Consider the following 26,159-nt stretch of genomic DNA (forward strand, 5'->3'; position numbering starts at 1 on the left):
ACAGTTCAGGGAAGTTTTGAAGTATGTAGATAGTTAGAACCAAAACAAACAAACCAACCCCAAAGCAATAAAAAACAAAAATAAGACAGGAAAAAAAAATGCCCATCTCCTTTAGTACTTTGGGCATGCAATTATCAGAGTATGTCCAGAGGGTATTGGCATGATTGTGTTTTGTTTTTCCCACCAGCACAGAATTTTTGAAATTACTCATAGGGACATATGAAAAGAGATACATCTTTCATTTATAGGACAGTTACTAGAGGTGCCATGCATGATAAATACAGTTAATAGTGCTGTAGGTTATCTATGAAAGTTGTGGAGGGTAAATCCTAAGAGTTCATTCACATCACAGGAAAAGAATTTCTATTTCTTTGATAATGCTGTATCTATCTGGGATGATGACTAAGCACTAACTTACTGGGGCAATCACCATGTATGTTAAGTGACATTATCCTGTACACTTTGCATTTACACAGAGCTACGTGTTAACTGTATCTCAGTAAAACTCGAAGAAGAAACAAAAGGAAGTGATCCATATATAGTTCTTAGAACAGTATATGGAATATATGAAGTATTCAATATATGTCAGCTGCTAATTAAAAAAAAAAAAGAAATACATTTTCCACCACAACTCAGGGCACACATACAAATTACACTAAAGCTAAATACATAAATTCATGCTATCTTAATTATCTTTGTCCTCTAATATTTTATACCCTATTATAAGTATTACATTATTATGTTATTCTTATATCCTATATATTTCTTTTTTTTTTAAGTCATTTTTATTTTATTTTATTTTATTTATTTGTTGTTGTTGTTGTTGTTGCTATTTCTTGGGCCGCTCCCGCGGCATATGGAGGTTCCCAGGCTAGGGGTCTAATCGGAGCTGCAGCCACCGGCCTACACCAGAGCCACAGCAACACGGGATCCGAGCCGCGTCTGCAACCTACACCACAACTCACGGCAACGCCGGATCGTTAACCCACTGAGCAAGGGCAGGGACCAAACCCGCAACCTCATGGTTCCTAGTTGGATTCGTTAACCACTGCGCCACGACGGGAACTCCATCATTTTTTTTTAAATGTTGTTTATAATCTGCCAAATTCATCTGACAACTCACCAATGGGCCATGATCCACAGTGTGAAAAACATGCTGCACTACAGTTTCAGTTTTCTTAATACACCCAGGGCCCGGCAGAAGACCAGGCACATAGCCGACTCCCCAGGTATAACTGTGAAAGCGTATTGACTGTTTGAGAGATGATCAGATTTCATCTGTTTGATTTTTTTTTTTTGAAGCTAAAAACAAATAAGGTTTTTAAAATTTTAAAATTTATTTTTACTTTTTTTGCTTTTTAGGGCTGCACCCACAGCATATGGAAGTTTCCAGTCTAGGGAACTGTAGGGTAGGAAGTCGGAGCTGTAGCTGCTGACCTTCGCCACAGCCACAGCCACACCAGATCCAAGCTGCATCTGCAACCTACACTGCAGCTTGTGGCAACGCTGGATCCTTAACCCACTGAGTGAGGCCAGGGATGGAACCTGCATCCTCGTGGGCACTAGTCAGTCAGATTTGTTACCACTGAGCCACAACGGGAATTCCTGAAGCTAAAAACAAATAATTTGTGATTATTTAGAAATGCAAAATGAAAATCTCTAGGAGTCAGATGTGTTTATGAGAAAAACACACATCAAACTACCTTTATTCTACATCTCAATGGTTTAGTAAAGCATGGAAATACTATGGACACAGAGTGTCTGGATTTCAGCCAGGAACTGACAAAAGCCTCTTACGATCATTGTGGGCAAGACAGCTAACTGCTGGAGGTTTTGGTGTTGTGTCAGCAGCTGGTTGAGTAACTCTCTCAAAAAATACGATTAAAAGACTGGAGGCAAATGAGGGAGAGATCTTTGGGGGATGCTTTCAGGCTATGTCCATTTTAAGAATAACTTGAGGGAGTAAGAAGAATTCATGTTTTTAAAATGTGAAGATGGCACCTATCATGTATGGAATGGAGGATCAGCGGGCACCTGCTGTATAGCAGAGGGATCTCTACTCAATGCTCTATGATAACGTATATGGGAAAAGAATCGGTGTGTGCATATATGTACTTTGTTCTGCAGCAGAAATGAACACAATATTGTAAACTGACGATACGTCAATAAAATTTTAAGATTCAAAAAAATTTTAAAAAATGTGATGACTTCACAGGTTACTCACTACGTGATCTTGAGCAAGAGACCCACTCTAAGACTCAATTCTTTCAGCTGTAAGATGGAAACAATAACAATACACATCTAGTATGGGTTGTCAGCAGAATCAAATGAAATCATATGTGAAAATGCCAGATAAATCTTAAAAGTGCAAGATAAAACTAATTATTATTGTTAGAGAAGAGTGATATTGAGATGCATAGATAGCTTAACAGAACTGAAGGATGCTCTATCCACAAGATGACATTTCATGAAATAAAATATAAGGACCCTGACTTCCCACTCTGTTCGGGGATGTGCAGGATGGAGCAGACTTGGTTCTGATTAAGAGCCCTGAGAGTTGTGGCAGATTTAAGCTTCTTATGAGTTAACCTTGTGATGCGGCTGCTACGCTAAGATCATCCACAGTAGGACACCTGACGAGAAGCATGGATCTCAGCACTCAGAAGCCTGATGCCCCCCTGTCACAAACATCAGGAACATTTTAAGTGGCACATGGAAAGGGATATATTTCTAGGGAAGAGTAATCAGGATGGCCAATGAGCTAGACCCCACAACCTTCTATGAAAGGCAATGGAAAGAACTAGTAGTTTGGTTTAGAAATAAGGAACTTGGAGTTCCTGTTGTGGCGCAGCAGAAGTGAATCTGATTAGGAACCATGAGGTGGCAGGTTCGATCCCTGGCCTCGCTCAGTGGGTTAAGGATCTGGCGTTGCTGTGAGCTGTGGTGTAGGTAGGTCTCAGATGCGGCTTGGATCTGGTATTGCTGTGGCTCTGGCGTAGGCTGGCAGCAGCAGCTCCAATTGGACCCCTAGCCTGGGAACCTCTATGTGCCACTAGTGAGGCCCTAAAAGGACAACACACACACACACAAATAAAAGAAATAAGGAACTCTAGAGCAGTGCTACTTGAGGAGTAGTCAAGAGGCTGCTGTCCTCAGTGAGATGAGTTCAGATAATGAGAGCAGCATTAAAATGATTTGTTACCATTCGGCAAGGCTGTGCCATCCAAGTTCATGAGCAGTGGAACTGCATATCTTACTGCACAGGGTTTGACACCAGCTTGGGTGTTGGGCACAGTAGTCCACCTTACAATATGTGGCCGTTTCAAGATTGGTTTATGTACCGTAACCCACAGTGTAATCAATCCATCTTAACCCAAAGTGTATCATCTATAGGATCCATTGTTTTACAGAAAGATAATTGTAGAAATTGGCTAGTGATTAAGGAGTGAAGATGAATTTTGAAAATACAGCCTCACTTGGTTCATTTTGAATGAACAGTAGAAAAAGAAGAGCCAAAGCTTTTAAAAATTACTTTAAAGCTGCTTCTTTGATTCCAGTCAACATTCGGTAAGACGGGTCTCTTTATGATGGCTTGTATTTTATTTTTTAATTAACTATTTGCTTTTTAGCTTTTTAGGGCCACATTTGAAGCATATGGCAGTTTCCAGGCGAGGGGTCAAATCGGAGCTGCAGCTGCCGGCCTACACCACAGCCACAGCAATGCCAGATCCGAGCTGCATCTGTGACTGCATCACAGCTCATGGCAACTCCAGACCCTTAACCCAGTGAGTGAGGCCAGGGAGTGAACCCACATCCTTATGGATACTAGTCGGGTTTGCTAACTGCTGAGCCATGATGGGAACTCTCTTATTTTTAAATTTTTTAAAATGTATTTATTTTTAATTTTTGCTTTTTAGGGCCACACCTGCAACACATGGAAGTTCCCAGTCTCGGGGTCTAATTGGAGCTACAGCTGCCAGCCTACGCCACAGCCACATGGGATGCAGGCCGCATCTGTGACCTACACCACAGCTCATGGCAACGCCGGATCCTTAACTCACTGAGCAAGGTCAGAGATTGAACCTGCATCCTCATGGATACTACAAAGTTTGCTTCTGCTGAGCCACAAGGGGAACTCCAACAGTAAATATTTTAGATTTACAGGTCATTCAGTCTGTTACAACTACTGAACTCTGCCTCTGCAGTCAAATGAATGGGTTTGGCTTTGTTCCAATACAATTTTGTTCCAGCACAACTTTCTTCCAAAAACAGGAGCAGAAGTTTGCTGAGCCCTTGTCTAGAGAAAGGGGAAACCCATATTCTGTGTTTCTCCAGAGAAGAGAGCGGAATCAGATGGGCGAGTTTACCTCAAATCAGCTTAGCTTATTTTATGGAAGACTTAGGTAATTAGGAAAAAATAAATTGCCTTGCAATATAAAGAACTCATCGTTCTAGATGCTTACGAACAGAGGCTGAGTGAATTGTGATGGATGCTCTAAAAGTAAACCCTGTACTGGATGAGGGCTTGGAAAAGATGAGTGAAGATCTCTTCTAACTCAAAGAGCATATGCTTCTAGGAGTTCCCTGGTGGTCTAGAGGTTAAGGGTCTGGCATTGTCACTGCTGTGGTGCAGGTTCAATCCCTGGTCCTGGAACTTTCACATGCTGTGGGTGAGGCCAAAAAAAGATCCTGTGGTTCCAGAACCTTCACATGTATCAATCTTCAACTCAAGACTGTAACACTCTCCAGCCAAGTGAATGATGGGATGAGATGTAACTTCTCTCACTTGACTCTCCTGTTTGGACCTGCCAGGAGGTGTCTTGTTTGGTGGGAGATGGGAGGGTGTGCAAGCTGGTGGTGGGTGGAGGGGGAATTGGAGAACAGACCACTTGACAATGGCGGCAGCTCCTCTGAAAAGCCTGCAGCATCTGGGCCATGAGGTGCTGGCCGCAGGGTGGCACTTAGTCATGGTTTCGGTGTTGCTGTCCAGCTTTGGTCATGATTTCAGAGAGTTCTGTCACAACTATAACTTTAACCAGAATCTTCTCTTGACACCACTCTTGCCCCCTTGGGATGTCTTCGGTGAGAGTCCTGTGTGTGTACGTAGGTAGCCCCCTTGCCTTGTTTAACAGAGAGCCTTTGATCCTTACTGGAGTTTTCCGTCTCTGACTTTAGCTTTGAATAGAACTCATATCACATAAACATTAACCATAATTAGGGGACTTCCATGAGGTCACAAAGCAAGTGTGAATTCTATAGTAATAATGAAGAAGAAACACTCTTCTGAGAAAGAGTAGCTTTGCATGTGCCTTGGTGTTTTTAATTTAGACGAAATTCCAATGTTTGGCTTTTTCTAAAAAACGAGAACATTCTCAGCTGAAATTTTATATGCCTCAGAGACTCGTGCCAACCAGACACTGCATAAGGAGGGATTCTGTATTTTTTAAACAAAATTTGACCATATTTTCACACTGGAAATAGGAGCCCCTACAAATCCACAGCTGGACGCCGGTGGCTCCTCCACAGTTGGGCAGGAGTTTAGACCTGCATCTTCCTTCAAAGGTGACTGAAACGGGGCAGTGCAGCCCTCCTGTTCAGAAGCACCGACCGGGCCACTTGCAGCGCTGCAGGGGGAGGAGCCTGAAGCCAGAGGCGGCCTTTGACCTCAGGCTTCCAGGAAAACCTGGCTTTAGGAAGACTTCCGGCGAGGGGCGTGGCCAAGATTGAGGCTGCTTCCCCACCCGACTCTCACAGGGAAGGTGACCTCAGAACTTTAGAGGACACTTTTCTCTTCTGCAAATGGTAAGGCACTATCTCGTGGGAGGGTAGGTGCGATTACATTTCTCCTGGTGCTTTACACGGGGCCCTTGATGTACAAGGAAAATACAAGCCTGAGCACAAATGTGGTTCACGCTCCTCATCTATTTGTGGATTTTTTTTTCTTTTTTTTTTCCTGTCTTGGGTCAACTCACTAAACTCTTCAAAATTAAACAAAATCAACTAAGAACCAAATTCACAGTAGAGCAATGAGATGCATGACTCACTCACTAGGAGAGATCCAGAGATAAGTTTCCACAAAGACATTAAATAAATCCTGGACCTGAGTACAGATAGCAAGAAACGTCTCTCTTCTAAAAACAACAATAAACTACTTAACTGTATGGATTGCTGAGGAAGTCCTTCCAGGGCTCAGGCCAGGGGCCAGAAGCTCAGGCCAATACATCTCTGAGTATCTCTGAAAGGCCAGGAGGGGCAGCTTGTGGCCAGAAGAGCTGGGCGCAGATCCTGCCTCTGCTGTCTCTGTGTTGCTCTGGGCAAATTAGCTTCCCGCCCGCCCGCCCTTCAATCGGTGCTTCTATGACATGGAGTCAGCACGAGGAACACAGAGCGGTGCTGTGAGAGTTTGCTAACCACACCGCCGAGTGCTGAGCAAGCACCACAGCCCTATGGGAGCAGAACGTGGCCCTGGATGGTTAGGCCATTTGGGGATGACATTCTGCAGAATTAAACTCGTCTGGGCCTCTGCACATTAGCAACGAACATCATATTTCTACTTCTTGGGTTGATTAAAATGGGGACATACCCAGAGGAAACGCGCCCACCTTTTTTTTTTTTTCTTCTCCTTCCAAACAAATTCCAAATTGGTTAAGTGTCCCGTAGTGGTGCTTGGTTCTCAAGTTTCGCTTTCTATTTTTGATCATCAGGCCTCATCCAAGTCTGTATTTATTGTTCATACATACATATATATATATATATATATATATATATATATATATATATTTTTTTTTTTTTTTTTGGCTGTGAAATAGGACTAGGCGATGACTCAGGCAAGGGGGAGAACACAGGCCACCACCAGGGTCTCCTGCGTCATTGCTGAGACCAAAGCCCTGGTCACGACTGAGATTCACAAGTGGGTAAGGACCACCCACTGGACTGATTTATTTCAAAATTCAGGCCACAAATCCCCACTTTACAATGTGAAAAGCAGTATTTCATTCACGTGCATGCTTCCGTGGAGCCTGCAGCTGCGCAGGGGCTGCGAGGGTATGCGCCACCCCAGCCAGCATACGGAAGAAATGAAGACTGTCAGACGCTGGAGTGGCCCATGGACGGAGGTGCTTTTGTGAGGGTCACGCAGACAAGCCCGACCCACGTTCCTTAAGCCTGTCTCACTCGTGGGTTTGGAAAGGCTGGGGGTCAGGTACGAATCCAGTCACACCCTTTGGCTGAAAACAAATCATGTCATGGGTCTTTAGCGTTTGCTTTTGTGATACACAGCAGCTGCCAGGCTGGAGGGGCGGCCAGAGACCAGGCGTCTGGGCGGGGCTGTGCTGGGTTTAAGGAGAACCAGGCGTTACAACCACAGCATCTGACCCTCCTGCTTCAAACAGTGTACGCTTCTCAAGGGCTCTGTTCAGCCAGACAGCTGTTGGGATGTTTATCTCCACATTTTTAATTTGTCTTTGGTCTGGACACATTGCTCATGTGTGAATATGTGCTCGGGATATTGTTTTTTGCCGTTTTTACCTTCTTAGCTTCAATCTTTGGTTCCTCGCTCAAGCCCCAACATGTTTTGAAGGTGAGGTCAACCAAAATTCATTTGTGCTTTTTTTCAGGTTTTATTTTAGAAATTCAGGTGAAAGTTATTTTTAAAGCTTAGGTTACTCTAGAGTGACTTAAAATCCATGGGCTGTACGGACGTCTCTGTGTAGCCCAGAATAAAGAACACTTTCTTTTGACTCAAAGATGTTTTCCCTGCCTCTTCAAAATATACTGAGGCTGGACCTGTTACATATTGAAAATGTGAAATGAAAAACGCAGTGAACGATTTTAATTCTGCGTTTCTTAAAAGGATCAATTCAGTGAGAAAGAGAAGGTCTTTCAGTGGCATGTGTAGGGGCCTGAGTTTTGGAGTTAGACATACCTGAGGCTGAACCCCTTCTCCTCTACTGGCTGGAAGACCATGGGCAAGGGACTTAACCTGTTCAGTTTTCTTCCCTCTCTAGAAAGTTTATTTCAGAACTGAAATCTCCACTCTTGTTCCCCCAGAGAAAAGAGCACATGCGAAGTCCTAGAAGAGGGAGGGGGCGTCGAGGTGCTAAAAGCTAAGGACCTTCCTTGAGGCTTAGAGTAGAGAGGTGAGGCGCGTCCAGATCTTGTTGTTACACCCTCCACCCCTCGCCCACCATGGAGAGACCCTGTCTGCCGGTGAATGAACCTTGAACTTCCCCCCACCAAGACGCCACAGGGAAGAGGGAGGCTGGGGGCATCTGGGGTGGCCCCACACCTTCTCTTGATCTACAAGGCACTGTGGAATCCCTGTGGAGAAGTGCTTCTAAAAGGGAGTGGATATTTACAACGAAACACATTTCTGAAAGATTACCGTAAAGACTGAAGGCAGTGCACATCTGCATGCAAACCCGCTGATAAAAGCAAGATGAAACACTGGAGTAAAAAGACGTCGGCCTAGGTTTATAATGGACTTAGAGCTATGATACGATGGGATATTTGGAGGACCAACATAGATGGTTGGGCACTTCAGAATTTTGCTTAGGTCTGTGTTGCTTTTCATCTGTGAATATGAGCTGCTTCTGTCAGTGTGGTCGCGAGTCGGTGGTAGTAAGGGGCGCCTACCTTTCTCCTTTGGAAGTTCACATCAAGTTTCATTGAGGCACACTTGTTCAGCGTATTTAGTCGTCTAGAAAGAAAGAGAAATGCGGCGATCACTACTAGCAGTGAACCTAATTCTTCTTGCCACTTTGATAATCGTCCTTTGTTACCAGGGAAGCTGAAAGTGCATCGACCACCCGTCATGTCCCAAGAAAGAACTGCACCCCCCGAGGGCACCCGGGAAAAGGGTTCCCATTTGTTCTCAGCCTCCAGACCTGAGCGGACTTTCTATGAAGCTTGCCAGTCCTTGCCCCTTCCCTAATCGAAACCCAGCCCTTTCCCAGCTTTTCTTTCCACCATTCTTGGGACCCGGGGACAATCGTTTTAGCCATACTTTCACCAGCTCCTCAATTCATCTGCCACCTTGACCTTCCATCCGGCCTCTACTGCTCATCCCCAAATTTGGATCATCGTAACCCTCTGCCTTCTCTCTGGCTCTTGTGAGAAAACAACTCCCATTACAGTGCTCAATTATACCTGCCACGGACTAAACAGCACCCTCCCCAAAGTCATACCCTGAAGCCCTAAACCCCAATGTTTCCGGACAAGTAATTAAGGTTAAATGAAGTCATAAGGTGAGCCCGGGGCCAACAGGACTAATGTCCATCAGGGAAGAAACCCCAGGATGCTCCCCCCTCTCTCCTCTGGGAGGACACAGCAAGAAGGTGGCTGTCTGCGAGCCAGGAGGCGCGTCCCTACGCTGCTGGTCACCTTGACCCTGGACCTTCCAACCTCGGGAACTGTGAGAAGATAACCCTCTGTGGTTGAAGACCCCCAGTCTGTGGTGCTCTGTTGGGGCGGCCCATGCTGACTACTGCATACATTTTGCAATTCTCCCTCAGTTGGGCTCCTCCAGTTGCTACCCAGCATTTATTTCAGTTTTTCCCTCTGGTGGGCATCCATTCTTAGATCATGAGAAACATGCCAGTCCCTCAACAGAGGGCCAGTGAGAAAATACAGCTTCAGTCACTAATTCTGTAAACACTTCTTCCCCGCATCATAAAAAAAGAGACGTTCCTATTCTTTTTCAAAGCGAAGCCTGTATCATGTCTGTGATTTCAACATCCACCACTTCATCTGGGACTCGGATGCCTCCTGTACTCCCTCTCAGCTCAGCACACTCTCAACGGCTTTCTTCTACTCAAACTCTTCTCTGTCTCAAAAAACAAAAACGATGAACCAGATAGTTAGCAACCTAAGTAACCATACGCAAACGACCAGTTTTCCTTCTGTCTTCTTCTTCTGTCAAACGGCTCTACTCACCATCCCAACACCCTCTTCCTTTTATTATTACTCGGTCTGCAGAGAGCATCCTCAATTTTCATTCCCGCTTTCTCTCTCTTTTTCTTTTTTTAGGGCTGCACCTATGGCATATGGAAGTTCCCGGGCTTGGAGTCAAATCACAGCTGCAGCTGCTGGCCTACACCACAGCCACAGCGGTGCCGGATCCGAGCCGCAGCCAGCGGCCATGCCAGATCTTTAACCCACTGAGCAAGGCCAGGGGTTGAACCTGTATCCTCATGGATACTAGTCGAGTTCTTAACCCACGTGAGCCACAACGGGAACACCTTCATTCACTCTCAATCCCACTGCAATGTAATTTCATGGAATTCTCTTTACCAATGCCCTTATTATTTTACTGGATAACTTTTTAAAAATCACAGCATATGGCTTGAAGAGTCAAACATTACCCCTCATTTCTCTCCATTTACCACTCTTTGGAGGCGACTCTTTCCACTGTTTCCTTTGAACACGCTTATGCTGTTACTTCTCGATTTTTCAGTTTAAGTCATTGTCTCCTGATTCGTTCTATGAAAAATGAATGTTTTTTTACTGCCCATTCCCACCCATCACCCTCCTACACGCATATTCGCACTCTTTACCTCTTATAAATACAGCTGCCATAATTTTTTGATAAATCAATGTTCAGGTTTTACTCTCGTATGACCAGAGATATGCTATTCACATGTCTATCATTCTTTGATGCCTTTTCCTTTCATTCTAAACTTTTCATTACACCAGGAGTTAATAAGCATCTTATTCCATTGTTTCATACAGTATGTAGCCAATCTGAAAGGCTACATACTATATGATTCCAACTGTATGACATTCTGGAAGAGACAGAACTATAGGGACTATAAAAAGGTCAGTGGTTGCCGGGGGTGGGGAGGAGGGGGTGACAGGGATGAAAAGACAGCAGAGAGGATTTTTAGGGAAGTGAAGTGATATTATGATATCAATATATTATAATGGTGGATACATGACCGTATACATTTGTCAAAACACACGGAAATGTACAAGACCAAGAGAGAAGCCTAACGCAAACTACGGACTTTGGGTGGTAATGATGTGTTACTGCAGGTTCAGCAGCTGCACTGTCCCACTCTGTGTGGGATGTTAATGGTGGGAGAGGCTGTGCGTATGCGGGTACAGATGGTATATGAGAACCTCCGTACTTTGCGCTTCATTCTGCCGTGAATCTAAAACTGCTCTTAAAAAAGTCCACTGTTTAAAAGTGTAGTCTTCCTTACACTTGATAAAATGGTAAAATAGAAATCATTTTATTTCTTGGACTTTGATCCTACTGTTGCAAAAGGGATCTGTATTTCTCTTGCTCTGAATCTACTTGCTTATTGGTCAATCTACGGAAATATCATTAAAGACATCTTACACATGCACCCGCATGTTCATGGCAGCACTATTCACAATAGCCAAGACATGGAAGCAGCCTAAATGTCCACTGACAGATGGATTAAGAAGATGTGTACACACACACACACACACACACACACACACAATGGAATATTACTCAGCCATAAAAAAGAACAAAATAATGCCATCTGCAGCAACATGGATGGAACTAGAGATTCTCATTCAAAGTAAAGTAAGTCGGAAAGAGAAAGACAAATACCATAAGACATCACTTATATCTGGAATCTAATATATGGCACAAATGAACCTTTCCACAAAAAAGAAAAACATGGACTTGGAGAATAGACTTGTGGTTGCCAAGGGGGAGGCAGAGGGACAGGGAGTGGATGGATTGGGAATTTGGGGTTAATAGATGCCAACTATTGCCTTTGGAATGGATAAGCAATGAGCTCCTGCTGTATAGCACTGGGAACGGTATCTAGTCACTTATGGTGGAGCATGATAATATGAGAAAAAAGAATATATACACATATGTGTAACTGGGACACCTTGCTGTATAGTGGAAAACTGACAGAACACTGTACACCAGCTATAATGGAAAAAATAAAAATCATTCTTAAAAAAAGACATCTTAGAAATTCTGGACACAATTTCCAATGTCATACATGTAGCTACTTAACTTTTTCTTTCACAATGTATACATTTATCACATCATGTTGTATACTTTAAATATATTATAAATTTGTCAATTATACCTCAACAAAGCTGAAAAAAAAAAAAGCTGACTTGTTAAGATGGAGGAAAAAAGAGAGAAAACATGCTTTATGGGGGTTTAAAACTAGGTAGACATTCCCAGCATGGTGTAGCATCAGCCTATATTTATTGTGCACAAGATAAACAATGGTGAGACTCTCCAGGAACACAAAATGGGTGAAACACACACCCTGGAGCGATGGAAATGCCTCTTCAAGGACCGGCTGCTTCAGGTAAAAGAACATATCACATACAAGAAGCCTTCACAGCATTTTATCAAAACCACTGTAAAATTCTGCTGTGATTGCAGCCACTCTGCATTTAGGACAAATATTTAGCATGAGTATTTGTTTCCTTCTAAGTTAATGATAAATAATAAATACAAAACCCTTCAGATAATGTGAGTTGGTCGAACATGGGTAGCCTAGAAAATTATTCCTGCGTGAATAATAATTTTGATCATAAAATGATTTTCTTTGCTGCGTGAATGGTGTGTCTCCCACTGGGCCTCTTCTGAGGCAGGAAGTATAGTTTATTCTTCTCATATGCATAAGGCCCAGCAGGAAATGTTATACCTGATTGTCTCAGTAGCTTTTCCTTTTTTAACTGAACATACTTTGTCTACATAGGTCCAAGCAGTGACTGACTTTAAAGAGTCACAGTAGACCTTGTATAGTCAGAATAACAGAATTAGCTGATGATAACAGGCTGACGGCTGCACCTTATTTGCATCCCTAATGCCCAGCACAGGCGCTGGCTCAGAGAGAATCCACTCAGTAAATGTTTGCTAAGGACAGGCACTAGGGGGCCCTTTGACCTGACCCTCTTATTCTCAAATGAGGAGAACAGGGCTCCTAGAGAAACACTTGCTCAAGGGAACCGTGCATTAGCTAGCAGAGCTGGACTTCTCCCCACCCGGCACTTTCTCTGCCCCTGCCTCCCCAAGGAGAATCTAGAAGAGCCCAGAAAGTGACAGGTCTGTGTCATGTACTTCATACGGGCTAGTCAATTTAATGGCAGTTTCCTTCTCTCCATCTTTTCCATGGAAAGAGGAAACCACGAAGCATGCTAAAGCTGTCTACCCTACGCTTCGAGCAAACCAAATTTACGTGTCAACACAAGCAAAGCAGTTGGGCTCTTTCAGAAGGGCTGTCCACAACACCCACGCTACCAGAAGCTGTTAATTTCTACTGCTGTCTTCAGAAGGCTTTAGAGAGGTTAATCAAGGAGAAACAGTCCGAAGGCTTGTTCTAGGAGTGAACTTGAAGTCCTGGTGGCAAAGTCAACAAGAAGAGAAGAAGCCAAGGCAGGTTCATCGAACAGTGGGCCCCACGCACCAGGAACAAGTGAGAGGCTGGGGATGCAGAGGTGAACAAGAGGTGGGCCCGGACCTTGGGGACCTCACAACCCTGTGTGGAATGGGAATATGCTGAATAAGAGAAGAAGCAGTTCATGCTCTGAATGTGCAGGGCAGAACCTCCCAGAGGCGGCAATAGTTGAGCAAAGCTATGAAGGAACAAGAGAAATTTGCTGCCTATGTTAGAAGAATGACAGGCAAAGCCGAGTCATTACAAGGTGTGCTTTAGTCTAGGAGCTACCTGTATGTGAGTGGGAATCAGTGGGGACGTGGGCAGGGACTGGATCATGGGGGGCAAAAATGAAGACGTTGGGAGCCATGGTGATAACAAGGGGCTCCTGAGGGCTATTAGGGTAATGGAAGTCCACCGCATCTCAGAAACACAACCGGGGGCAGGACGGAGAGTGACCTGAAGAAGGAAGGGTGGGAGGTGGTTATGATGGCTTCACTGAGGGATGGCAAGGCAGAGCAGAAATAAAGTGAGAGCATATAAAGACTCTGAGTGATGTGGAAGCTTGGGGCGGGGGGAAGAAATAGAGGATGACTTCCGGATTTCAGAATTGTCAGCTGTGCCATTAAACACAGAAAACAGTGAACTAGGGAGGCGGCCGGAGCTAGGATAAAGAGAACATCACAAGCTCACGCTGGGATGCCTTCGGTTCTGGGGGGGCCCTTGTGACGTCCCCCTGAGGTGATGCATGCGGACGGTATACACCGAGGATATGTAATAACTAAAGCAGTCATCCAGGGAGCATTCGGAACCCTGGAAACTCCCCTGCTCAAGACCTGGGTGGAGGTGCAAGAGCGGGACTCGGGCAAGTGTATCAGATGCAACCCGGTGTAGCTGGTCTTGGAAGCCAGAGACTGAGCACCACAGAGCAGAGAGACCGGTTAGGGAGTTGTATCCATTATTTAAGAAAGAGTAATGATATAAACCCTAAGGCGTGCCTTTCGGGTGTGGCAGGCATCTCAGGCAGTTTTGGAGAAGCCTGAGTCGAGAGCTGAGCATGAGCGATCCTTGGGAATCTAGCTCAGAAAGAGAGAGGTTTAACATATTTTGAGAAGAAAATGAATAATCTGTCGCCACACAATGTTCTCTCACATGTAGAAGCGATGACGTGATTTGTAAACTGACAGGTTATTTTCTTCCAGGTTCCAGTTTAATTTAACAAAGTTATTGAATGGCTGCTCGGCACAGGGCAGCAGAGCACCAGGCACCCGTGGTTATGGTTCACCCCGCGAGACACAGAAGATCCCCAGCTAACATGCCTGGCGTGGGAAGCTGTGTGCAGGCTGCCTGGGCATGGAGGGGGGCACAGAGGGGACGCCGGAGGGCAGAGCCGGGGGGCAGCAGCAGATCCAGGGAAGGCGGCATGCTTGCTGAGGGGCTGGGCGTTGGTGGGCAGGTGTGGGCAGAACAGAGGCGTGGGAGGGAGGGCTGGGCCATCTGAAGGGGTCCTCCTCTGCCTCCGGGCCAGCGCCCGGGCACACGAGCTGCCTTCTGCACTTGACCTACACGAAGGCAGAGGAGCCGTCCCTTCTTGGGATCTTAAATTCGCATTTCCCTTTGAAACTGCCAGACTCTGTTCTGGTCGTAGGTCTCCCACGCTGATCTAAAGGCTGGTATCCTGTGATATTTTTCTAATAATCTTGCGAAAGGCTCGAGAGGAAAAATAAGCAGCGTGATGGGTTCATCTCTGACATGCAATTCTGATTAGAGCCGCAGTCTGAACTTCTCACCCTCCTCTCAGGTGTCAGAGGCTAAAGGTCCCTACCCCGCGGCTTGGCTTAGCAGAGTTCTGGGCATGGCCTCAAAGCAGGTCAGAAACAAGTCACCTGGTCCAGGGATCAGAGGGAGCGGCTCCAGGAAGGCGGCGCCTCCCCGCGGGGCCTGGGAAAGGTCCATGTGTGTCTCAGGGTTTATAAAACAGATGCTCCAAACAGCCAAGTCTGGCCTGTACTCAGTCAGGGTGGGGCCTTTCATCACAGGCCATCCAGTAGGATGGCTTTAGGGTGTCTGGAGAGAAATGGCATCTAATTAGGAGTCTGCAAGTGGCTGTCACTGTGCCACAGATGAGCCGGTGACGGCCATGCCTCCTCCTTGCTGGCTGTTTTCCTACCATGTGGTCCTGTGGCGCAGAAATGCTGCACCTCTTCCAGCCCATAACGCCCTACACTGACCCTGGGCATCCGCTGAGAGGGGGGAAGTGGTTAAGCAAGGGTGGAGCTCCCAGTGCCAAGGAAATGAAGCAGTGTGTGTGTGCGTGCGTGTATGTGTGTTGCTGGAGGGGGAGAGGATGCACGTGTGGCATGACGTGACTTGTAACATATATGTTCTCGATTAAGATGCAATTGACGTAAAACATTCTGCAAGTCTGAGGTGTACAACATAAGGATTTGATATTTGCATATACTGTGAAATAATTACAGTAGGTTGCGTGAACATCCACCACCACACAGGTACTAATATTTTTTTCTTGTGATGCGCCTGTGTAAGATCTACTCTCAGCAACGGTCAGACACAATGCGGCACTGCTAACTGCACTCACCATGCTGTCCCTGACATCCCCGGAAAAGAATCTGAAAGACGTGACAGGCTCTGATGGTGAGGCTGTGGGGGAAGAGTGTAAGCTCCAGAGGCAAATCAATAAGACACATCAGCCACAGTGGCCCAAGGGGAAAGAGCTAACAATAAAAGTCCAGGTTTCCCTGGGCTTCTTTACTTTGTGGATTTTGGACAAAGTTGCAATGTACATAGGCCTGTATCGGAGAAGTTGGATCGGGTGTCCTTACCCTTTTCACTGTTCACAGTTGATTCTGATCCAGATAATTTCTCTAGTGAGAATCAGTTCAAGTTGAAGCAAGGGTCACACCAGAGATTTCTGAGAAAGGGTCAAAAACTGCAAGAAAGCAAACAGCCCGGGGGAACTGGAGGGTGGGCGGTTACTCACTCCCTGACTCTAAGGGGCGGGGCGGGCGTCTCTCGGCTCCTCCCCCGCTCCAGCCCCACAGACCCGGGGTCCCCCTCCCTCAGTCTTGGTCCTCTTCTACTGCCCTTACTGCCCCTGGGTGACCTCGCCCACCCTCGGGACCTTTCCGCCTTCCCATGCAGAGGACTTTGCACCTCGGTCTCCAGCTCAGGGCTCTGTCCAGCTCCAGACCCGCACACGCCCCGCTGCACCCTGGACGCGCCCACCCAGCACGGGCTCCCCAGGCGCCTCGGCTCGTCACACTTTCCCTTCCTCAGACCCTGGCTGGACTCCCCTCGCCTCCTTCTTGGGCTGTTCCCTGACTCAAGGGCGTTGCCACCACCCAGCTGCTCAAGCCACCCTTAACTCTGAATAGCAGCAATAGGGACAGCCCCTGTTATTCATAGGTTCTTATGCGAATCAACTGAGATCAATGAAACGTGCTTATTACTTAACACACAGTAAATACTCAATGGTAGGCGTGGTCATCTGTTATTTATGTGGCAAAGCAATGCATTTGTAAAAACATTGCTAATGTTTTTAATAATGCAATACAAATATCCAAAAATATATAGAGAGAAGTGAATAACATTAAAAATATAAACTTTTTTTTTGTCCTCTGTTCTAGTTTGTAGCTTCTTGTATATTCTTCCTTGTAGCTTCCTGTATATTCTTCCTGAAGTCATTTAGAATAGCTGGGTGGAAAAGGTTACGCAAGAGGCCACTTAAAAACACAAAGATCAATGTTTTCTGTACAAATTAATATATCTATCAATTCTCTATTTTTGATCCTCCCACTTCTGTAGGCAGCTGTCCCCCATGGCTGCCCCTGTTCTATATGGGCCATCCTGGGGTGAGGTTTGCAGTGAAGGTGGGGGTGGGGAATGAAGATGCCTTTCTTGCATATTAAATTAGTTTAAAAAAAGTGAAAGTTGAAAATAGCCACATTAAATTTCATACGCTCTAGTCTGGGTAACTCCTACTGGCCTAAAAGGGTCATTTTTCCAGGATGCTCTCCCTCTGAAACCCTCTCCCCCTTAGCTATCCTGCATCTGTCCTGATCCATCACACGATGTGTCCAAGTACACCATAATTTACTCATTTCTCAACCCGTAGGCACTATGGGTATTTGGGGCCAGATAATTCCTTGTTGTGGGGGGTGCCTTGTGCACGGTGGGAGGTTGCAGCATTTCTGGCCAGTAGCACTACCCCAGTTGTGACAAGCACAAATGTTCCCAGGCCTCAAGACAGGGAGAAATGCTACCCCACCTTGGAGTGAGAAGCACAGCACTGGCCTGAGGAGTCTGTCTTATTTATCTCCAAAGCCAAGGAAGGCCCTCAAGAGACCACCTTGATGACGTGAACCAAGGGACACATGACAAAGCACCATCACTCCACAGTAAATCAGTTCTCATCTCTTCAGGAAGAAGGTGCACTTTCAACTCTTAATTATTAATACATTTTTTTAAACTGGAGGTCCATGAAGGCACAAATGCAACCAGAATTTCTAACCCTGGGATTTCCAAGTTAAATTGAAGCTCTCTTCAGAAACCCAAGAAGCAGCCTGTGTGGCTCGGAATCCCAGCACCGCCATGTACGGGCTGTAACTGGGGAAGTCATTTCCTCATCTGTAAAATGGGCATGAGAATTAAAAGAGTACATCTTTGTAAAATGCTCAGAGTCGTGCTTGGGGTGCTCCTCGCGGCTTACTGCGATTTGTATTTATCTATAGATTCAGAATTTCAAAGGTGGAAGTGACGGTGTTATCAGGAACCCCCTGAATCCTTCTCCCAAGGAGCCGTCCACGTTTCAGTCTGGTGGTTACAGATTATCACGTGGCACAACACAACGTATAACAACTGTTCATTTTCTGTGATATTCTTCACGGGAAAAACTTAAAGTACATTATCAATTTTCATAAAGACCCAGTTATTTAAAATTAGTAATGTTATTTAACATACTCAAATCAAATATGTGCCTTTGTGTGTAGAGGCAAACTGTAAAAATCATTTTGGTTAGCACTCTCTCTCACTCCCTCGCCCCACACGATCATCAGTGTCACCAGCTATTCTTTTAAAAACAAAGGGCAGTGCCAGGTGCACTCTGACCCTAGTCAGTGCTGGATCTCCATGAGATAGTACTGAATAAGGTGAATGCCCTTGTTTTATACATGTTATAATTCGTATTTATTAACGACCTAAGTTAGGCAGATCCAACATCAAAGTAGAAATTCAGAGGTCCCCCTGGGCATCAAGGCCCTGTGTTAGCTGTCTGAGCCAATAGCCCAAACCAAAGTGCTAATAGAACATGCCACATGTTAAAAATCTCATTCAGGGTCTTTGATTTGCTGCAATTTGCCTTAAAGGTGACAAATCTTGCAAGGTATTGAGATATCTTGGCTGTGTCTATGTTCTGATATAGTTAAGCTTCAATTAGCTCATCCTGGTACTTAGATTTGCAATTAGCTTTTCATTACTGACAAGGGAAAATATTTGCAATTAGGAATTCAATCAGAAAACATCAAAACAGACTTGTAATTGTGGTTGCTAAAATAACAGAGCCTGCACCATTCCGACTTGCAGGAACACATCTTTACAGACGTCCACCATGTATTGGCGAAGCAGCAACGCGAAGGCGTGGTCACCATAAAATAAAACATGACACCTTCACTCAAGACAGCAAGCCTGGCTGGTTTCTGAGACCCGAAAATAAGGGCTATGTGTCCACGTGTGCCCGGCCAGGCGTGGGTCCTCCCTGCCGTCGACATCCTGAGTACACTCTATTTTTCCAAGCCAAAAAAATTGCCCATTGTTCAACAACTCTCCAAATGTAACTGGGGACCCAGGATATTAATTGTCTGTCTACACGGGAGAGAAACTTCCACAACACCAAAGGTGAGTAAAACTGTCCAAACATTTACAGGAGACCTGCAGCTCTCTTGCCGTCATTTGTCTTCCTGGCAGAGGTATCACAATTGTACCCGCCCGCTGGCTATGGTTCCCTTTAGAATTCTGCGTTAGCTCAGCTTTTCAAATATGCATGAGAAAGGTGGAGCCCCCCAAGTTTAAAAATAAAACAGGAGACCAGCTCTATCACCGTGTCTGCAGTGCATGGGGAAGAAAACGAATCAAATCACACCTCCTTACTGCTCTCCAGGCATGAATCATTACATACCGTGTGAGTAGGTGAGTAATTAAACCCTCCATCAGTCTCAAAGTTTTAAAAGTGCCGTCACTCCCTGCAGGCTGGAGGTCTTCCTTCTGCCTGCTTTCAGGAAATCTGTGTCTTGAAGGAACTCCTATGGAAGGCAAAGAAGCTCCGTCCATCTCTGCCCACCTACTCTGCCTGCTTCCTTTGATCTGAGGCAGGAGGAAGACGGGGCCCTGGGCTGGGCTGAGCTCAGCTGGGACTTGTTAGGCTGAGTAAATTGGGCCTTGCTTCCCTTTGACGCGTCAAGGAGAAAGTTAATGGCAGGGGCTGAGCTCTGCTGGAGGAGAAAGATAAGACGACCACGTCACTCACTCCTGGGCTCAAGGGGACCTCCCCAGCTACACCTGCGCAGAAGGACTTCTAGGGGTCAAAAAGAGAGGGGGCACCAGGCCATAATATAGCCTAATAATCATCCCATAACCCTTTGCTCTGGGATCCATCTTGGCCAAAAGATGCGCATGCATATTGGGCCAGACCCGTGAGAAAAATAAAGCAAGGTAATTGGCCAAAGGAAAACAGAGACCCAGAAGAACCGCCTGTGTAAGTGATTTAAATCACCTCCTTAGCGAGCTCCTCTTCAGGAGGATGCCCGCGCCACACCTGCACTCTTCCTTTGGGTGTGTGTGACGGCTCTGCTTCTGCCTTCTGTACACAGACTACTTTGTGTGTCCTCGCACAAGCTGTACTGTGCTTCCAGTAATAAACTTTGTACCTGTTTTTACCTCTTTGTCTCCTTGAAACATTCCTGCTTTCAACAGGGGGTAAGAATCAGGGCAGTTGTGCTTTTAGCCTCTAGCTAATCTAGTGGCTGGGACTCCTGGTTGTCACCCAGGCTGCCCAGGTTCGTTTCCTGAGCTGGGAATTAAGATCTCGCTTCAAGGCATGGCTCCTTCTCCGAAATGAGATGCACTCCACTGTGACCACTCCTTTGGCCTCTGTTCTACCCCTCTTGCCCTATGCCCTGAGACTCTCAGCTCATACACCTCCAGACGGACACTTTTCTTATTTCATAATATTTTTGGAGACGGAGCCATCCTAAGAATTATTCCAGTTACAACAACCTCCTGCCACTCTAACCATTTCTATGCAAGCTGGGCCCTTATCAAGAGCATTGTGGTGTCTGGTGGTGTTGCCTTCCCACATATTTACGCAGTACTGCCTTTGGAGTATGTCTGTATGGATCCCACCATGAGCTGAATCAGAGGTGGGTCATGGGCTCTACCAGAGAAGGCTTCCTGATTTTTCTGGCTCGTCCTAGTATTATTACTTGGAACTCTCGAAGTGATTTCTGTACTGGCTTATCTATAACATGTCTGAAAGGCACTTTTTTAAACAGTAGACTTGAATGGAAAAGTCCAGAGCTTAGTCAAGGCGCCTCAGATCACATGCAGCAGTGGGTGGATAAGGATTTCCCACCCACATGTTTGACATTTAAAACTTAGCTCACTGGGGCACATACGTCATCCAGTGAGCAGAACGGCACAGTCAGAAGCAATGTGTGTTCCTGCAATCCTCATGTAAAAATGGGTAATAGAGGTTTTCTTCTTGGTTTACAATGTAATCCTTGGTTTATATTTTAAAATAAAAATTTTAAGAATCTATGTGTAAGCTACTACAACTAATGGGTGAGTTTAGAAAGAGTGCTGGATGCAAATGAACAATATACAAAAAAAAATCACATGCTGCAATGAACAAGTGGAGACTGAAATGATAAAAAAAAGGTACTATTTAGAATAGCACCTCAAAACATGAAATTCTTAATTCTTAGTACTTTCAAGTATGTGTATTATCCATTTGCTGAAAGCTATTTTGAGTCAGGGTTAAAAAAAAAAAATCAAAAGAAACCTAAATAGAGACTTTTACTGTGTTTATGAATCCGAAGACTCAATACTGTTAACGTATCAATTGATCTACAGAGTCAACACAATCCAAACCGATACTCCAGTAGGATTTTAGACACCAACAAGCTGTTTCTACATTTATATGGAAAGGCAGAGGAACGAGAATGGCCAAAACAATCCTGGCAAAGAAGAACAAAGTTGGAGGACTCACAGTAGTGGATACAAGACATACACAAAGCTAAATAATCAAGTGTGATATTGATGAAAGAGCAGACACATGGATAAATGGAACAGAGAGTCTAGAAACAGACCCATGCATATATCATCAACTGATTTACAACATAAGTGCAAAGGCCATTCAATGAAGAACGAATAGTCTTTTCATCAATGGGATATTGATATGTAAAAAGATGAATCTTGACCTATACTTTGTATCTTATAAAAATTAACTTGGAATGGATCCACTTACATGTAAAACACAAAACTGACATTTCTAGAAGAAAAACATAGAAAATAATAGCTGTGACCTTAACATTAAGCAAAATAACTCAGGTGTGACCTTAAAAAGAAAAAAATTGATAAAATGGATCCTAATAAAATTAAAAACTTCTGTGAAACGCCACTGTTAAGAGACTGAAGAAACCAGCTACAAACTGGCAGAAAATATCAAAACTCAATAAGAAGACAACCAATATTTTTTAAATGGGCAAAAGATGTGAATATGCACTTTACCAAAGAAGATAATGAATAGAAAATACGTACATGAAAAAACATTCAGCATCATTACTCCTTAAGGACATGCAAATTAAAATCACAATGAGGAAACACTAGATAGCTATTAGAGCATCAAAAAACAAAATAGAACACTCTAACACCAAGTACCAACAAAGATGTAGAGCAAGTCAAAGTCTCATACACTGTTGCTGGCAAGCGCAAGTTGCAATACTTATATTTTAACTTTATAAGAAACCACCTAACTTTTCCAAATTGACTATATCATTTTGTATTGCCAGCAACAGTGTATGAGACTTCCACTTGCTCCACATCTTTGTTGGCACTTGGTGTTAGAGTGTTTTGTAGGTAAAACTGTCACTGTAGGCAGATGACATGACACTATATATAGAAAACCCAAAGGACTCAACCCCAAAACTGCTTGAACTGATCAACAAATTCAGCAAAATGGCAGGATATAAGATTAACATTCAGAAATCTGTCACATTTCTGTTTACTAACAATGAAATAGTAGAAAAGGAATACAAAAATATAATACCTTTTAAAATTACACCCCAAAAAATCAAATACCTGGGAATATACCTGACCAAGGAGGTAAAGGACTTATATGCTGAGAACTATAAAACATTAATCAAGGAAATTAAAGAAGATGTAAAGAAATAGAAAGATATTCCATGCTCCCAGGTTGGAAAAATTAATATTGTAAAAATGGCCATACTACCCAAAGCAATCTACAGAGTCAGGCAATCCCTATCCAATTACTCATGACATTTTTCACAGAACTAGAACACACAATCCAAAAATTTATATGGAACCACAAAAGACCCAGAATTGCCAAAGCAATTCTGAAGAACAAAAACCAAGCAGGAGGCATAACTCTCCCAGACTTCAAGCAATATTACAAAGCCACAGTCATCAAGACAATGTGGTACTGGTACCAAAACAGACATATAGACCAATGGAACAGAGTGGAGAACCCAGAAATAAACCCAGACACCTATGGTCAATTAATCCTCGACAAAGGAGGCAGGAACATAAAATGGGAAAAAAACAGTCTTTTCAGCAAGTAGTGCTGGGAAACCTGGACAGCTGCATGCAAATCAATGAAACTAGAACACGCCCTCACACCATGCACAAAAATGGCTTAAAGACTTAAATATAAGACAAGACACCATCGAACTCCTGGAAGAGAACACAGGCAAAACATTCTCTGACATCAACCTTATGAATATTTTCTCAGGTCAGTTTCCCAAAGCAGCAGAAATAAGAGCAAAAAATAAACCAGTGGGACCTAATCAAACTGAGAAGTTTTTGCACAGCAAAGGAAACCAAAAAGAAAACAAAAAGACAACTTATAGAATGGGAGAAAATTGTTTCAAATGATGCAGCTGACATGGGCTTAATCTCTAGAATATATAAGCAACTTATACAACTCAACAGCAAAAAAGCCGACAACCCAATGGAAAAATGGGCAAGAGACCTGAATAGACATTTTTCCAAGGTGATGTACGCATGGCCAACAGGCACATGAAATAATGCTCAACATCACTGATCTTTAGAGAAATGCAAATCAAAACCACCATGAGATACCACCTCACACCAGTCAGAATGGCCATCATTAATAAGTCCACAAATAACAAATGCTGGAGGGGGTGTGGAGAAAAGGGAACCCTCCTGCAGTGTTGGTGGGAATGTAAGCTGGTACAACCACTATGGAGATCAGTATGGAGATACCTTAGAAATCTATACATAGAACTACCATATGACCCAGCAATCCCACTCTTGGGCATATATCCAGACAAAACTCTCTTTAAAAAAGACACATGAACCCACGTGTTCATTGCAGCACTATTCACAATAGCCAAGACATGCAAACAACCCAGATGTCCATTGACAGATGACTAGATTAGGAAGATGTGGTATATACACACAGTGGAATACTACTCAGCCATAAAAAGAACAAAATAATGCCATTTGCAGCCACATGGATGGAACTAGAGACTCTCATCCTGAGTGAAGTAAGTCAGAAAGAGAAAGACAAATACCATATATCACTTATATCTGGAATCTAATATAAGGCACCAATGAACCTTTCCACAGAGAAGAAAATCATGGGCTTGCAGAACAGACTTGTGGTTGCCAAGGGGCAGGGAGTGGGGTGGTTGGGGAACTTGGGGTTAATAGATACAAACTATTGCCTTTGGAATGGATTAGCAATGAGATCCTGCCATGTAGCCCTGGGAACGATGTCTAGTCACTTATGATGGAGCCTGATAATATGCGAAAACAGAATGTGTACATGTATGTGTAACTGGGTCACTATGCTGTACCACAGGAAAAAAAAATTGTATTGGGGAAATAACTATTAAGAAATAATGATAATAATAATAGAAAAGTAAAATGGGGAGAGTATCCTGGCTTATTCAGGTGGGCCTAGTGTAAGCACAAGGGTCCTTCAGTGTGGACATCCGGGGGCACTGTCAAAATGGTACAATGTGGGAAAGACTGCCAAGTCACTGATGGCTTTGGAGATGGACAAAGAGCCACCAGCCAAGAAATGTAGATGATCCCTAGAAACTGGAAACATATGTAAAGCTAATACATGCTATAAATACTATTATTATGAAGGATACTTCCCCTAGGTCTTTCAACCTTCCTTTCCTTGTCTACTTTCCTACCCCACACAGTTTTAAAAACCTGAAAAAAAAAGCTTAAAATCTAATTTGCACCCCACAATCCCATACTTAAGAATTTACTCAAAAGAAAAGTTATGTTCACATGAAAACCTGAAAATGAATGTTTATAGTAGCTTTATAGCCACCCAAAGTGGCAACAACTCAAGTGTTCTTCAGTTGGTGAATGGACAGATAAACCGTTTTATTTCCACAGTGGACGACTACTCGTCAATCTTGTTGATTGATACACAAAACATGGATGAATCTTAGGTGTACTGAGTGAAATGAAGCCAGGATCAAAAGGCTACATACTGTTGGCTTTCACTTCTATAACATCCTGGAAAAGATAAAACTGTAGATACAAAGACCAGATCAGTGGTTGCCAAGGGTTGTGGGGAGGGGGGAGGTTGATGGCAAAGATGCATCATGGAGATTTTTTAGGTGATGGAGTTGTTTTTTTATCTTGGTTGTGGTGCTGGTTACATGACTGTAGGCATTTTTCGAAAGTCAAAGAACTGTACATTCAACATAGTGAATTTTACTTTAGATGGGGGACTCCAATTTAAAGAAAATATAGATTTTAAATTCAACTGGGATGGTTTCACTTATATGTGGAATCTGCGAAACAAAACGAGATGTTCTCTTGTGGCGCAGTGGGTTAAGGACCCAGCATGGTCACTGCAGCGGCTTGGGCTGCTACTATGGTGCGTGTTCAATCCCTGGCCCAGGAATTTCCACATGCTGTATGCACAACCAAAAAAAAAAAAAAAACCAAAACCCTAAATAAACAAACATATCTAAATAGAAACAGAGTCACAGATATAGAAGACAAACAGGTGGTTGCCAGATGGGAGGGGGCTGCGGGGAAGAGAGATGTAGGTGAGGGAGATTAAGAACGACAAAATAAATGAGTCACAGGCATAAAATGTACTGTATGGGGAACAGAGTCGATCACCCTATAATATCTTTGTATAGGGAGAGATGACATCTAGACGTATGGTGATCATTTTGAAATGTACAGAGAAATAGAATCACTATGTTGTGTAGCAGGAACTAACACAGTGCTGTAGGTCGATTATACTTCAAAAACAAACAGCGAGTTCCCATCGTGGCTCAGCGATTAGCGAACCCAACTAGTATCCGTGAGGACACGGGTTTGATCCCTGGCCTCGCTCAGTGGGTTAAGGATCTGGTGTTGCCGTGAGCTGTGGTGTAGGTCGCAGATGTGGCTCGGATCTGGCGTGGCTGTGGCTGTGGTGTAGGCTGGCGGCTACAGCTCCCATTGGAGCCCTCGCCTGGG

General features: G+C 44.2%; 1 protein-coding gene across 6 annotated transcripts in view; it reads right to left on the reverse strand.

Annotated features, from left to right (window-relative positions):
* Positions 1-26,159, reverse strand: part of STARD13 (StAR related lipid transfer domain containing 13) — a 220,355-nt gene that overhangs the window by 28,858 nt on the left and 165,338 nt on the right. For all 6 annotated transcript variants that reach the window (XR_007131488.1, XM_047756346.1, XM_047756342.1 and 3 more), the window contains exon 4: positions 8,635-8,698. Coding sequence is in view for 5 of the 6 variants with exons in the window: in XM_047756346.1 (XP_047612302.1) it covers positions 8,635-8,698 (64 nt within the window). In the remaining variant the exon portion in view is untranslated. The remainder of the gene's footprint in view (positions 1-8,634; positions 8,699-26,159) is intronic.

The sequence above is a fragment of the Phacochoerus africanus genome, chromosome 13, assembly GCF_016906955.1.
Source record: "Phacochoerus africanus isolate WHEZ1 chromosome 13, ROS_Pafr_v1, whole genome shotgun sequence".
Taxonomy (NCBI): Eukaryota; Metazoa; Chordata; class Mammalia; order Artiodactyla; family Suidae; genus Phacochoerus; species Phacochoerus africanus.